We start from the raw sequence: 16,317 nt of genomic DNA on the forward strand, positions 1-16,317 counted from the left end.
GAGTGGGGAGAGGCAGAACATATCACAGGGTTGCTCATTATTTCCTTAAAGACCTATCTTTTTAAATAATTTCAATATTTAAACTCCATCTGGCACTTTAGTCTTTTGAAAAATTATTAAGTTAGGCATGAATTAAAGAACAAGCCCATCTGGACTGCAGTTTGGGTTTTAAGTGCTATTCTGCTCTTATATCTTTTTCCTTGGCTTGGCACATCTTTGAGATTCAGCTTTTTGAATAGAACCCCCGGATACCTGTGGTGGGAAATCAAGTCTTCATGGTGGAGCATTCCAGTCCATTCCACACATCCCATGGCCAGGTAACAGCATCGCCTTCTTTGTGCTTTTTACTAATATAATTACAAGGAAAGTGTTTCTTTCCCAGCACCTGCCCACCCCACCCTCCTCCTTGTATGGAGGCATTCCATTTATTCATTTCTGAACACAACACCCCTTCGTGTTCTATACCAGGGACCCGGCCCGACTCTGGGCTGGCACCATGACAGGTACGGCACCGATTCGCTCAAGTGTTGCGTGGCTCATGGTGTAGGAATGTGTGTGCTGAGGTCGAGGCTTCCTGCTGACCGAGCCATTGCTTCTGGACATGACCTGCGGCGACGACTCCCTGTTGGCTGTCACTACCAGAGTCTTATGTGGACCTGAGACCAGATGGTTCCCATTGGCATAAATGGATGGTATACTGGCATTGCCTGACTGGAGGGAGAAAGACTGGCGCAAGTCATTGAAGTGGTTGAATGACTCTGTGTTTCTATGAACTTTTGGGTTGTTGCTCCAGTATCGACTGTTGTAAGTATTGGAAGAAGTCAATGTGTTGTTCTCCGAGGAGGATATCTCAGTGTGGAATGCTTTGGCAGAAGAAGAACATTTAGGTGGAAGATCATCCTCTCTGAAAAGGAACAAAAATAAAGTTGTCATTAGGATTTATTTGAGGTTAATCCTATCCTCCTACCCAGGACTTTTTCTTTTCATGCTGAGGCTAATATGTCTGAAACACAAATCCTTAGGAGAGACCACTCAATCATGAAAGCAAACAGGCAACCCTGGATGGCCTTGGCTTTGACACCCATTACCTTTGAGATAACGGTCAAGAAAATCTCTTCTCAATTGCTCAGTCTCTAAGAGTTCTAGAAAAGGAAATATCAAATCTCTTGAAGAATGTCTCTTCCAATAAAACTAATATATATATATATGCATAAAGATTTATATAATTTGTAAATACTTATTTTTTTTACTATAAATAGGAAAATAGTCCATGAAGAAATCCACTGAGTTAGTTGCCATAAAATAGCCAGGAAATCAAGCTATGGGTGTAGAGAACTTCAGGAGATAATTAGAGTTGGCCTGATTTTATTGCCTTTTGGGGTTTCAGAAATCACTGTGGTACGCTGATGAGAGGTTTTCCTCAGTAATCTTATGGTGGGATGGAATCTCTCCCTGCATACGCCTAAAGCCTTAAGAATTTCAAGAGGCTGAGAGAAGTCATTAGTTTAATTTAAGATGTTAAATAATTGACTTGACATTTATTGAGTACCCTCTAACTAGATGCTTCATGTTAAAAAAAAGAAAGAAAGAAAACAGGTCCTACACCTAAGAAGTCTATAGTCAAACGGGGGTAGCAATCAATGCAAGAACATCTGCAAGTCTAAAAGGCTGGGTGAGGGGCTAAAGACAATATATGTGAGAAGGTGATGCCTGGACTAGTTTTGAATCCAGTCAAAGAATTTAGCAGAGATGGATCAAAGGGAAAGAAATATGATCCAGAAAGAGAACAGGGGCTTGAGTAAAAGGGCTTATATAAAAGCCTGGAGGCATGGGAAACTGCAGAAGAGATGAAGGCAGAGTGAGCTGCAAGGGTGAGATAAGATGAGCAGGTAAGGGTCACACCCTGATGGGCTATGTACATTTCACTGAGGAGACTGGAGCCATTAAGGCATCTTCAACAAGGCTATGCCACAATGAACTCTGAGTCTGAGCCTGAACCCTTGAATCTCCACAATACACCAAAAGTCACTTTTCTTTAAAGGATCATTTTGGCATAGTGTTCCTAAGATGTTCATATTCTTGTCTGAACTGTCTTTCTGAGTCATACTGCTGGGGCCTATCTGTGCACAGGCACTGGTATGCTCTTACAGGGTTTCCTCTTGGTCTACTGTCTCATCCATCATAAATGCCAATGTTAAATGCATATTTTAAGCTAACTTTTCTATTGTGGCAGCCACCTAAACCCACATATCCTGGAGCTGTGGAGATGCAGGAGAACTCTTCACTTGTATCCTCCTCGTTGGGCACATGCTAGACTTTACTCCCATTTGTGATCCAGTGAATAAAGTTGAGTAGTACCATGAGGAAAAATGATATACAAGAAAGGATCATTTGGCCACTTTAATTTCCTTGGCCATCAGAGTTATAAAATGAGCAAAGAAATCTTAACTACCAAAATAAACAGAAATACACATTGGCTATGAAGAACAAATTACCCAACACACAAACCTTATTTCATTAGGAATTTCTTCTTCTTCCTCCTCTTTATTTTTGCTTCTCCAGTAATAGAATGCCCCTAAAATTAGTGCAATGCAAAAAATGATAATAACTGCACCAGTGCCAATGGCTCCAGCAATTAGTCCAATGTTCCTGGGCTGGGCTGAAAAATATATTTAAAGAAAAGAGAAAGAGAGAAATAGCATATACCCATGCAACTGTATAAACATAGAAGTTTACTGAAGAATTTGCTTAAAATGTACAAAATTGCCTTAAATATGTCATCCATATAAAGTTAAACCTCAATTAACTTTCTACATCCCAAGTGGGTTGGACTAACACATAGTAGGCTCTCAACATTTGTTGAATGAATAAATAATTAAATAACTTGCACAGCTTTAGGAGAGTAATACCCAGAGCAGGGCAGAAAACAAATGGCATCTATCTAAATCGCCTGATCTGTCCAAAATGAACCCTAGTAATCAGTGGATACCTTATTACCTCATCCTAGCCAAATGACTCCCTTTGCAACTGGAATTCAAATAACCGAGAATTCTCAACTAAAGAGAAATTATCTGCACTGCCTATTTATAACCTATACAACCAATTAAGCAGATATAAGAAATTAGGAAGAAACACAAGAAGGTCTGTTATACCCATAAGATTTTTACAAATTTTTATAATGTCTATAGACATTATAATGTCTATAGACAATAAGAATTGGTTTAGGCTGTGCATGGTGGTTCACACCTGTAATCCTAGCACTCTGGGAGGTGGAGGCAGGAGGATCACTTGAAATCAGGAGTTCGAGACTGGCATAACCAAGAGCAAGACCCCATCTCTATTAAAAATAGAAAAAAAGATAGCTGGGTGTGGTGGGGTGCACCTGATAGTCCCATCTACTCAGGAGGCTGAGGCAGAAGGATCACTTGAGCCCAGGAGTTTGAAGTTATAGTGAGCTAGCCTGATGCCACAGCACTCTAGCCGGGACAACAGAGTGAGACTGTCTCAAAAAATAAAAATAAAATAAAAAATAAAAAGAACTGGTCTGCTTCTAATGATCCTGAAAAGAGAGATACTTTGTCACAAAGATTATCATTTTGTTAAGGCTGAAAAGTATACTAAAACACTTATAAAATATTTTCAATAATGATTAAACAAACTTCTATTAATCTTAAGAAAACCTCAAATCAATTAAACAGAACCCTTCATTTCCTATTTTAACAAAAATCTTAGAGTTTCAGACCCAGAGTTGACATCAGAATTTCATATACTTACGTGAAATAACCTGGAGATCCAGAAGACAGGTGCTGGTTCCAATGGCATTAGAAGCCACGCACTGGTATAAACCTGAAGACAGGGCACTGATGTTCCGGATGGTGACTGTTCCCTGGACCTGGTCTGTCACAAAAATAATAGTCATGTGAGAATTTGGCAGAAATAATAAGAAAATCAAAAAAATTAGCAAAAGACTAGACTATAAAAACAGATTAACACTAGAGAGCTATCAATAAATTTCTTTTTGGGAGGCAGAGAAATTTTGAGTGCATGAATGTTAAAGACTAAAAATCACTACATCACTTTAAAGACCTGGAACTATGGAGGACTGTCCTAAATAAGAACAATCTTAAAACTTAATCTGCAGATTAGCACGTAAAGTCCTAAATGTTATTAAATAGTAGCCTCCCCCGCAGGCAATGGTGGCTAATGCTTATCCTAGAGAATTTATGGTTAGTAGTACTGAAGTTTAATTTTGAGGAAATACAGTGACATAAAGATCAAGTTAAACTTATTATAATAATGTTCACTTTATACTTGATGAAGAAACTATCAACTCTATGCTCTAAGGTATAGATTGCTACTCCCTTATAATAATGACTACACCTGTGTTAGCTCAGATTCTCCAAGAAGCAGGCTCCAAGACAAGCACAAGGTCTATTGGAGGAGACACCAGTAAAGGAAATGCAGAGGAAACTGGGGAAGGCAGGGAGAGCCTCAGACTGCAGTGCAGGTCCAACCTCTGGGAAGCAGAGAAGGAAGGAAAAAGATGGGGTAGGAAGAGTTGCAGACTGCAGCATAGTTTTAAGGGAGTTTCCACCTGCCAGATGGGGAGTCCTTGAGCCAAAGCCACCCGTTCAAGGAGCCCTAGGCCTTACAGAAACAGGTCTGTAGTATTAGACCCACTGCACCTCATCACTGGCTGGGAGCAGCCCTGGGGAAGCTTCGCCTGGGTGAGCAGCAGTGGTGGATTCCAAGGGGAAGCAGCTGGGGCTGTCAGTCTATTGTATCTCCACATTGGGAGGTTTGAACAATGTGCTTTCAAGACTACTGTATTGGTATTACCAAGAAAAGTTTCAATAGTTCACCTTTTAGTAATTCATCAACACTAGCGTAGTTTGATTATTTATTCCTATAAAATGTACATGACATAATAATAAAACTAAAGTTAATAATTGTTAATTATTACGCCAATAATTGGGTAAGCTTTCATATGTATTATCTCAATCTTTACAATAACCCTATGAGGTAGGTTTATTATTAAGGCCATTGAACAGTCAGGGAGACTGAAGCTTTAGATGGGCAGTAAGTTTACACAGTGGTTGTTAGGAATGGGAACTGGATGGAGGGATGTCTTACTTCTAAGGTCTAGGCTTTACAGCCTCCCTTAGGCAGCTAAGATAATATCAATACATCCAAAAAGCTCAACCATTCCAAATAGCTGCAAATTTAAAAGTTGAAAAGCTTCCTAATGGCACAAATAAAAGAACAATTCTGGCACAAAGTCCAAGTATGCCTGGGCAGCACTTGGAGCTATCCCCACCCTGGACTGACTTATTTTTATATGGAACTAAGATGAGCTATCTCGTTTCTGCTGGCAACTTTTATCTCTATCTAGATCAAAGGCAGAAGCAGAGAGGAGTCAGCAAATGTAGATCCAACCACAGTGCATTTGTTAGTTCAATTGTTTAATAAATAAATATTTATTGAGCACCTTCCTTTGTGCTGGGTTTTCTGAGGATGCTGATACAATGAGGAATAAGACAGACACAGTCTCTTACCTTAATGAGACAAGCAGGCAAGCAACAGGGTAAGTGTCAGCAGGGCTAGAGAATATCAGGTGCTAGGGGAGCACACAGGAGGGACATCTAATGAGGGCCTGGGAAGTCAAATAGAACATGGGAGAGGAGAAAACAATTGCCTCCTCAGAAATTACCCGGCACACAGAAAAGTGCTTACTAAATAAAGGTGATCAATCAATAAATAAAAGGGCTACCTTCTCTTTAGTGTCTATTGTGTACCCCTGTAGTAAGCTTTAAATATGTCTCATTTAACAAGCTCAGGTTTTATATTCCCTACTTTTGAAAGATAAGGAAGCTCAGAGAAGCTATGCAGTTTTGAAAGGGTATAGAGAAAGATGGCTGAATAGAAAGCTATGCGATTTGTCCAAGATCACCAAGTACACAAGCAGCAGCAGTCTTTACAATCAGGCGTGTCTAAGTCAAAAGCTCATAATCACCGTATGTACAACTGGCTTTCCAGTAAGTCATTTAAAACCATATTATTCTATAGTGTGCATCTACAGGATATTTCCTAACCATGCAATGTTCCAATGCTGTATTATAAACGAAGCCATCTGCCTAACTCCCTCTTCATTCAACACATGCCCTAATGTCATCATATACGAAAACCATAATCTCTCTACAACAACCCTACAATTCCACACATGGTGGTGGTGGTGTTTTGTGGGGTTTTTTTGTTTTTTTTGTTTTTCTTTCTTTCTGTAAGCCCTGAAATTCTAAAAATTTGATGAGTTCACACCAAACCAGTAATTTTGTTGACACTTCTGCAGAGACAATTAGGGAAATTTTAAACAGCTCCTCTAAGCAGCACTCTAACATGTAGAAAGAGATAAACTCTAAAGATTACTGCTGTAAAGTTACTTTTAAAAGGTAAAGTTACTGTTCTTCCTGTTGACTCTTCAGATGCTGATACCATGGGCATGTTGCTCTAGGAAAGTATGAGGTTAAATGAGGTTGACACACCATGGTAGAGCTAACTCAGAATGTAATCAGGGACTGAGAAAGACACATTGATAAGGGAGGATTGACCAGAAACAAAACAGGGTTGTTTATGTAGACAGGGCAAAGCAGAGATGGCAGCTACTCTCCAGCAAACATCAGACTGCAGCCACAGAGCACCCAGCTCTTCCTGAAACCAGCAGGGATAATTGCTCAATCTGTCATTTCACTTAGCTGCTCTAGCAAAGAAGTAAACTGATGAAATCAAGTCAGAGAATAATTTTTTTTTTCTTTTAAAGAATAGGGAAAGTTCAACTGTGTGTAACTGCATAGTTTGGAAAGCTCAAAGGACATCACGCCCCACCCCGTTTTAGTTCACAGCAACACCATTCCCCATACAAGCTACGCGCCTGGTCTGTAATGCCCTTCCCAGTTAGAAAGAAACCAATGTGAGAGTATATTTCCAGTTCCATCCTTTCCCCTTAGTTCCAGAGCGCCACCTCTGGCTGCCTATAAGATGGTGTATCTGCTGAGAATATGTGTGCCGGAGTCAGACAGCCCGGACGTAAATCTACACTACCTCCTATTAGCTATGGTTTTAGGTGTGTGACCTGTTCTTCATCTATGTTTTAGTTTCCTCATCTGAAATATTGAGCTACCAAAGTGCCTACATCTCACAGGTTTCAGTGAGGACTAAACAAGATAATGCACATCAAAAGCTTACTACAGTGGCTGGTAATGTTTTCCATTCGGGAATTCCTCCCTGGCATTTCTTGGGAAATTCATACATTTTCTGAATCATGGGAAAAATCAGTCAAGAAATTTGAAAAATGTCTAGTGTCTCCAAATTCCCAACAGATATTAATCTTTATGATTTGAGAATGAGAGATAAGGATTCCTAGACTACAAATTATTCTGTATTTTAAATGATTTATGTATTTTAAATAATGAGCGACCATAATAATATGCAGTGAGCATTTCTTATATAAAGGGCAGAAGTATCCTGTAAAATGATACAATAGTAAAAGTTATTACATAAAAATTATATATTTCAATGATGTGTAAAAATTATCTCATCCTCAAATAGACATGTGATAGTAAGATTGTAAATAAAGGGAATGTTTAAATACAAAATAAATTTCAAATAAAAATCTATTTAAAAACATAAAGATAATACCACAAATACTTAATATGTAAACTCTATCACTCTCGAAAGATAAATTTAAAATACTATACAGCATTGGGCACAAAAAAATTTTATTTCATTTTTGTGTTGATGTTGGTAGAATTAAGATGGAGATGAGGAAGGGACGGGGGGAAGAATCTGTCCCCATTAAGAGAATGTCCAAGAGCACCTTCCAGATGGGTGTCAGGATACATGCTGCTTCATATTCACTCATTTCTTTTAGTCAATGTAAAGAAAAAGAAAAACATCTTGTCTGCTTGCTCTGATTTTGGTTTTGCCACTGAAATAGATATTGCTTTTGCCAATTCAGATTTTTTTAACACTTTCCCTAGGCATTTATTAAATTTATATATAAATACCCTAGCTCCAAGTCCATTGTCTTTTTTTTATTTCAGCATATTATGGGGGTACAAATGTTTAGGTTACATATATTTTCTGATTTCGTGTTCAGTGTACGCCACAGCGACATCCTTATCTTCTTCCCTTTGCATTTCTGTCATGGAAGTATTCACAAAAAAACCAAAGCTTACAGCAAATATTCAAACATTGGAAAACACCAATGAACATTACTGGGCAATATTTGAATAATGTAATATTCAAATCCCCTGATATTAACAACATTACACAAAATCACACATCAAAGTTACCAAGTTAAGGGCTTGTTTTGCTTCTGAAACTTATCGATTGGAAACTACTCTTGGCACTTACGTAAAATATACCATGTATATAAAAATATTAACATTTGCAAGAATGATTCACCATTAGCAAAATATAAAGCCATTAACACACATTTATACCATGGCAACAACTATAAATGCAAGACTAATTGATTAGATCCTGACTGTTTTCTCCTAACCACTTCTGTCCGGGTTGTCAGAAATGTCAACTCTCCGTTTGCTTTTAACTCGACATCACTGGATTCTTATGAATCAGTACATCTTTATGCTGACTGTAAAGCTTTAATTCGCATGGCAGAATGGCAATTAGTGCCCAAGAAATGTTACCATTATCATTATTTCAATCCCCATCTAGAGGTCCCAGAGATCACCTTCCTCAAGCAAACCTCTACAAATTCCTTCTCTGAGTTAATATGGTTACTGTTTATTCAGTGGCTCACTGCAAGAATCTGATTTAAGTCTGACTCTTCTGAGTCCCAACATCAATCAAGTCCCAAATCTTGTTGCTTTTTATCCTCGTTCTCTCTTGATCCCACCCTCCTCCTGTCCCTTCTCCATCCCTATCACTAGGGTATTGATACTGTCCCTTTTCACTTCTTGAAGGGGCTATCATCACAGCCACCCATTTACGACCTGGCTACCAATCTTTCACATTGATTGCTGATCCTGTTTCTAAAATGCATATCTGGCTATCTTCTCTGGCTTTATAAATGTCAGTCAATATCTACAGTCTCAAAGATAACATCCACACTCTTTGCATGTTATATAAAGCCTTTTACAATCTGGACTTAACCTTACCAAGCTCCTCCCAGGCCAAACCCCCATGAACTTTCATGTCAGATTCATGGATCTTCTCACTTAAAAATGTCAAACTTTTACACTTGCCAGATTTTGCATGCATGGTTTCCTCTATTTAAAATACCCACTTTTACCCAGTAAAACTTCTACCCATCGTTTAAGATAATTTCTGCTCGGGAATCTATTTCCCTATAAAGTTATTCCTGGACTCATTAAGGAAAATTAGTATTTCTATGTTAAATTTTATAGCACTGTATATCTTTTCATAGCATTAATCTGTAGTACTATAATTATCTCTTTATATCTATTTCCTCCATTAGGCAGTGAGCTCTGGGATGGAGATATATCTAATTTATATTTGTATTTCTCCACCTTCCCCAACATTCTACCCAGAAATAGTTGCACGGAATAAGGGTTGTGTATGTGTATGTATGTGTGGACACATACACATATATATTTTTGAAGACTGAATCTATAAATGAATATAGTTATGATAATCACTGGCATTTAATCTTTTAAAGAAGAGTGACTACTGAACATGATATGGGACTTGCTTGTTTATGTCAGAGGGCAAAATGGAAGGGGGAAAAATTTGTCTTTCGTTAGAATACCATTTTGATAAAGCAGAAATAAACACCCATTTATTCACCAACTTATGTGAGTGAAAACTTTTCTGCTCCCCATGAAAAAATTATGGAAACACTCTCACTGGGAAGGGAAACAGCAGTGATGGTTCAAGAAAGAGAATCAAGATTCCTGGGCCTTCCAAATATGCCAAAAGAATGGAAGTTCTTTGTATCAGCAGGCTTTTGGCAAACCTGGTCTTCAGGCTTCAGTCTTCTTTGTAACATGACAGCGTTGTACTACAGTGATATTTAAGATACTCTCCTGCTCCAGCTGTGATCTCCAAAGTGCTTCACAAGAGACTCAATCAACTCTCTTCAGCATATTAAATTATAAAAGGATGGGGACAACAGAGGATTTCTTAGAAACTATGAAGGGAAAATGTATAATTTATTTTAGGAAAAGTTAACTATTAGTAAGGAAAATAAATAATATTGTACTTTATATTTACCAAAGTAAAAGAATAGATAGAAAATTGTCATTATTTGCACGTAATTTTAAAAGAACTTATTTTAAAGTTCTCTGTGTTTCTTCACAGTGCCAGGGTTATTCTCTATATATAAGTCAAAAAGGAGATTTTTTTTTTCTAAGTATTTCCCTCGGCTTTTCTTTTTTTTTTTTTTTTGAGACAGAGTCTCGCTTTGTTGCCCAGGCTAGAGTGAGTGCCGTGGCGTCAGCCTAGCTCACAGCAACCTCAAACTCCTGGGCTCGAGTGATCCTTCTGCCTCAGCCTCCCGAGTAGCTGGGACTACAGGCATGCACCACCATGCCCGGCTAATTTTTTATATATATATCAGTTGGCCAATTAATTTCTTTCTATTTATAGTAGAGACGGGGTCTCGCTCAGGCTGGTTTTGAACTCCTGACCTTGAGCAATCCGCCCGCCTCGGCCTCCCAAGAGCTAGGATTACAGGCGTGAGCCACAGCGCCCGGCCTCCTCGGCTTTTCTTGAAGAATCTAGGTTTTACTGAGCCGTTCTGAGGAGTCACTGTGCTTATCTTGATCCTTGATTGACAAGAGGCTGCACGATTTGGAGAGTGAATGTCATTCTAGAAAGAAATCAAGCTGTTTACAGCCAGGACCTTGAACAGGTTACTTCTTCAGTGAAAAAGAATTAGAATACACTTGTTCAAGTAATAGTAATCACTGAAACAGCTAATATTTACTGCAAATTTACAATGCACAAAACACTATTCTAAGAATTTTATGACTAACTGATTTATTCACCTCAACATTTCAGGAGTTTAATTTTTTTATTATCACATCTATTCTTAGATTGAAGGAGGCAGAAACACAGAATGGTTAAGCAATTTTCCCAAGGTCACATGGCTAAAAAGTGAGAGGCAAAATTCAAACCAAGGCTTTCAGAATTCACGTTCTTAACTGTTACGTTGTGCGCTCTAACATGGATAGTTTATCTCTACCCTGAGCTTCAGGTAGATTTCTAAGTCCCTTGTGAGAAACAGAAGTTCACAAACCTAGGCTACATTTATGTGTGCAGTCTGATTTTACTTTGCATATATGGTACAGGAATTTCCAAACTAAGAATGTCAATATAACAATTGCTCTCAAACTGGTGAAAATCTCTGGGGCTATTGCCAGAAACAAATAAAAAGCCTCAGAACCCACAGCTAAGGGCAACTATAGAAAAACGACCCAGGTGAAGAGTTTACATGAGGAAATAATCACCATGAAGTTAGTCGTACAACCAGCAGGAGGATTAGCATACAAAGAACATGACACTAAAATTATATGAAGGTGATTATAAAATTAGTATGCTTAAGATCTTTAAACACATAAATAATAGTCACCATGAGAGTGCAATGCCATGCAAAACCAAAAGAAACTTACAGATACAAAAAACATTGTCATGAAAATTTTAAAACTCAATGAACAGGTTGAATAGCAATCAGAACAGAAAAGAAAATTGGTGATCTGGAAGATAAAAACCCACAACCAAAAATAACCAGAATGCCTCACAGAAAGATAAAGAAATTTCAAGACAAGCTAGGGATTATAAACATGGTATACAGAATTAAAAGACCAAACCAAGAACTAATAGGAAAGGATCAAGAGAGCAGAGAAAAGTCCGTATTCAAAGACATAATGACTAAGAATTTTCCAGAATTAACAAATGACAGAATATCTAATTTAAGAAGCACCACAAGCCCATGGCAGGATAAACAAAAATTAACATGTACCTACAAATATTTTAGGATCTATAAAATACCAAGTTAAAAAAAAAAAAAAAACCTCTGAAAAGCAAATAGAAGAAAAAGACAAATGCCTATAAATAGACCAACAGCAAATTTTTCAATAGTAACAACAAAGGTCAGAAGAAAATGAAATAATACTTCCAAATTATTAAGGAAAAAATAACTGATAATCTAGCATTACATATTCAGCTAAACTGCATTCAAGTATACGGGAAAAAATAAAGATATTTGCAAAAAACAAGCCTGAGAACATTTACCACTCATAGATCATCAAGGTAATATCTACTGAAGGATGTACACTTCAGTTAGTAAGAATATGGAACATAGAGAAAATTAGTGTGATGAAAGAAGCAATGCTCAGCCGAGAAACTGGTAAACTTCTGGGTAAATTCAAATAAAACTGACAATAAATGTAACAATAAGAACATGGGATGACTAAAAAGGGAGAAAGTTAAAAATAATATAGAACAAACACACTAAAGCCAAGAAAATTAACAAAATTGCATCAAAGAAAGATACAGAAATTTAAAACATGAGAGAGAAGCTAAGAGTAATGGTAGATGGAATGAAAAGGCCCAATGAATGGCTAATAGGAGAAAATAAAATTTGTGAGAGGAAATGTTCACATAGTCTATGGAAAGTAGAATAAATGAAAGCTCTCTATTACCTTACTGTTTGGATGAAAGGTAGAGATATTGTTACTTCCAGACTACATTAAACCAAGTATGTATTTAAGAATTGATTAGAACTGGAACCAGACAAGGCTGCCCACTATCTCCACTTCTATTCAACATAGTGCTGGAAATCTTGGCTACAGCAATCAGACAGGAAAATGGAATTAAAGGTATCCAAATAGGGGCAGAAGAGATCAAACTTTCACTGTTTGCTGACGATATGATATTATATCTAGAAAACCCCAAAGATTCAACCAAGAAACTCCTGGAACTGATCAATGAATTTAGTAAAGTCTCAGGATACAAAATCAATACACAGAAATCAGAGGCATTCATATACGCCAACAACAATCTAATTGAGAACCAAATCAAAGACTCAATTCCCTTCACAATAGCAACAAAGAAATTAAAGTACCTAGGAATGTACCTAACCAGAGAGGTAAAAGACCTCTACAGGGAGAACTATGAAACACTGAGGAAGGAAATAGCAGAGGATGTAAACAGATGGAAATCCATACCATGCTCGTGGATCAGCAGACTCAACATCATCAAAATGTCTATACTACCCAAACTGATCTACAGATTCAATGCAATACCTATTAAAATCCCATCAGCATTCTTCACAGATATAGAAAAAATAATTTTACGCTTCGTATGGAACCAAAGAAGACCCCGAATATCAAAAGCAATTCTAGGCAACAGAAGCAAAATGGGAGGCATTAATATGCCAGATATCAAACTATACTACAAAGCTGTAGTAATTAAATCAATATGGTATTGGCACAAAAACAGGAATATGGACCAGTGGAACAGATGTGAGAATCCTGATATAAAACCATCCTCATATAGCCATCTCATCTTTGACAAAGCAGACAAAAACATACGCTGGGGAAAAGAATCCCTCTTCAATAAATGGTGCTGGGAAAACTGGATAGCCACCTGTAGAAGGCTAAAACAGGACCCACACCTTTCACCTCTCACAAAAATCAACTTACGCTGGATAACAGACTTAAACCTAAGGTATGAAACTATTAGAATTCTAGAGGAAAAAGTTGGAAACACTCTCCTAGACATCGGCCTGGGCAAAGAGTTTATGAAGAAGTCCCCAAAGGCAATCACAGCAGCAACAAAAATAAATAAATGGGACATGATCAAACTACAAAGCTTCTGCACAGCCAAAGAAATAGTCATGAAAGTAAACAGACAACCTACAGAATGGGAGAAAATTTTTGCATCCTATGCATCCGATAAGGGACTGATAACTAGAATATACTTAGAACTCACAAAAACCAGGAAGAAAAAATCAAATAACCCCATTAAAAAGTGGGCAAAGGACTTGAACAGAAACTTTTCTAAAGAAGACAGAAGAATGGCCAACAAACATATGAAAAAATGCTCAACATCTCTAATCATCAGGGAAATGCAAATCAAAATCACAATGATATATCACTTAACTCCAGTGAGAATGGCCTTTATCAAAAAGTCTCCAAACAATAAATGCTGGTGTGGATGCGGAGAGAGAGGAACACTCCCACACTGCTGGTGGGACTGCAAACTAGTTCAACCTCTGTGGAAAGCAATATGGAGATACCTTAAAGCGATACAAGTGAATCTACCATTTGATCCAGCAATCCCATTGCTGGGCATCTACCCAAAAGATCCAATGACACTCTACAAAAAAGACACCTGCACTCGAATGTTTATAGCAGCACAATTCATAATTGCAAGGCTGTGGAAACAGCCCAAGTGCCCATCAATCCAAGAATGGATTAATAAAATGTGGTATATGTATACCATGGAGTACTATTCAGCTCTAAGAAACAACAGTGATATAGCACATCTTATATTTTCCTGGTTAGAGGCTGGAACCCATACTATTAAGTGAAGTTTCCCAAGAATGGAAAAACAAGCACCACATATACTCACTAGCAAATTGGTATTAACTGAACAGCACTAAGTGGTCACATAGGTGCTACAGTAATAGGGTATTGGGCAGGTGGGAGGGGGGAGGGGGGTGGGTATATACATATATAATGAGTGAGATGTGCATCATCTGGGGGATGGTCATGATGGAGACTCAGACTTTTGGGGGGAGGAGGGGAAATGGGCATTTATTGAAACCTTAAAATCTGTACCCCCATAATATGCTGAAAAAAAAACCCCACAAGTTCTTACCCTCTTACAGAAACAGAGAGATGGGGCACTTTACCTGATTATTACATTTAAAAGAGATGGTTTTCAGATCATTGAAATTTACATATATTATAAGTAGTAGAAAAGTAATCTTTCTTGGAATATAGCAATTTGTAACCAATCAAATTACTATCATGTATGCATTGGTCTTATACGGAAAATGTTGTAATCCTGCTAAAATTTCTCTGGTTCTTCATATATAAGTAAACCCTTAACTTCTCCACTTTGGAAAAAAAAAAAAGAATTGAGACACTAAGAGAAATAAAATTATAACTTAAAAAGTAGAGAAGAAAAAAGATTATAAAGGATACTCAAATAATCAGTAGAAGGTATAGAGAAAAGTAAAGAAAAAGCTTAGAAAATAGAAAACATCCAATATTAGAAACTATGATCATAATTACTTTATATGGATTCAAATAGTTAAAGGATAGAAGCTCTAAGATTGCAGATTGAAAACCAAACTCAATCCAGACATAAGCTATTCATATAAAAATACACCTAAAACACAAAGCATGGAAAGCTGAAAGCCAATGAACCATAAAATAAAAACATACCAATAATAATCAAAGAAAGCTACAGTAGCTTTAATTTTAATAAGTAAAAAAATGCAAAAAGCTTATTAAGTACAGAATACCAGTGACATATAACAAACCTGTAAGCGCCTAATGACATAAGCTTAAGATGGGTAAAGAAAAACTGGCATAATTGCAAGAACTGACAAATCCACAATCTTACGATATGATTTTTAAACACATCTTTGTCATAAAATAATAGCTGAAACAGATAAAATATTGATAAAGACATAGACTATTAAATAATACAATGAACAAGTTTTACATGCAATATATCCCAGCACCTGCAACTGGACATAACAGCTCTTACTCTTCTCTGCCTTGCTCAATCCACTCCAAACACACCAGCATCTCTGATGTCAAGGCCTTTGTATGTCCTTTTGTTCTCTCTGCCTGGAACACTTTCCAGCTCCATATTCACATGGCTCATTCCTTCATTATCTTTAAATATTTGCTAGAATATCATCCTTTCAATGAGTCTTACCCTAAGCACCTACTTCAAAATTGCAGCTCCTCATTCCCTATTTTACCCTGATCTTTGTCCCCATAGAACTTATGACCTTTAACAAACTCCGCAATTTATTAATTATATTCAAACTCCACCCACCCTAGAGCATGGCTCTGCAAAGGAAAGAATATCTGTCCTGTCCACAGATGTGTCTACAGCACCTAAAACAGTGTCTGGCACCTAGTAGGTGTTCAACGAGTATTTGTCAAATGAATGAATGAAGTACAGAAATTAATACAAGCATATAAGACAGACAAAATCAAAGGTTGGACTTAGTAAGACAGATCCAAAAAATAATGGAAAAACACACATAAACAGTATTAGGAATGAAAAGAACTAACTACAGAGAGTTTA

The 16,317-nt window shown here is 37.3% G+C and overlaps 1 protein-coding gene across 4 annotated transcripts in view; it reads right to left on the minus strand.

Moving 5' to 3' along the window:
* Positions 1 to 205: 205 nt before the first annotated feature.
* The window catches only part of IGSF11 (immunoglobulin superfamily member 11), a 170,215-nt gene continuing 154,103 nt past the window's right edge, over positions 206 to 16,317 (minus strand). For 3 of the 4 annotated variants that reach the window (XM_012780598.2, XM_076001687.1, XM_076001702.1), the window contains 3 exons: positions 3,775 to 3,897; positions 2,509 to 2,659; positions 206 to 904 (listed from right to left, as the gene is read on the minus strand). In XM_012780598.2, the coding sequence (XP_012636052.1) occupies positions 460 to 904; positions 2,509 to 2,659; positions 3,775 to 3,897 (719 nt within the window). In that variant the 3' untranslated portion in view covers positions 206 to 459. The remainder of the gene's footprint in view (positions 905 to 2,508; positions 2,660 to 3,774; positions 3,898 to 16,317) is intronic. The other variant, XM_076001698.1, reaches the window with a different exon arrangement.

The sequence above is a fragment of the Microcebus murinus genome, chromosome 1 (assembly GCF_040939455.1).
Source record: "Microcebus murinus isolate Inina chromosome 1, M.murinus_Inina_mat1.0, whole genome shotgun sequence".
NCBI lineage: Eukaryota > Metazoa > Chordata > Mammalia > Primates > Cheirogaleidae > Microcebus > Microcebus murinus.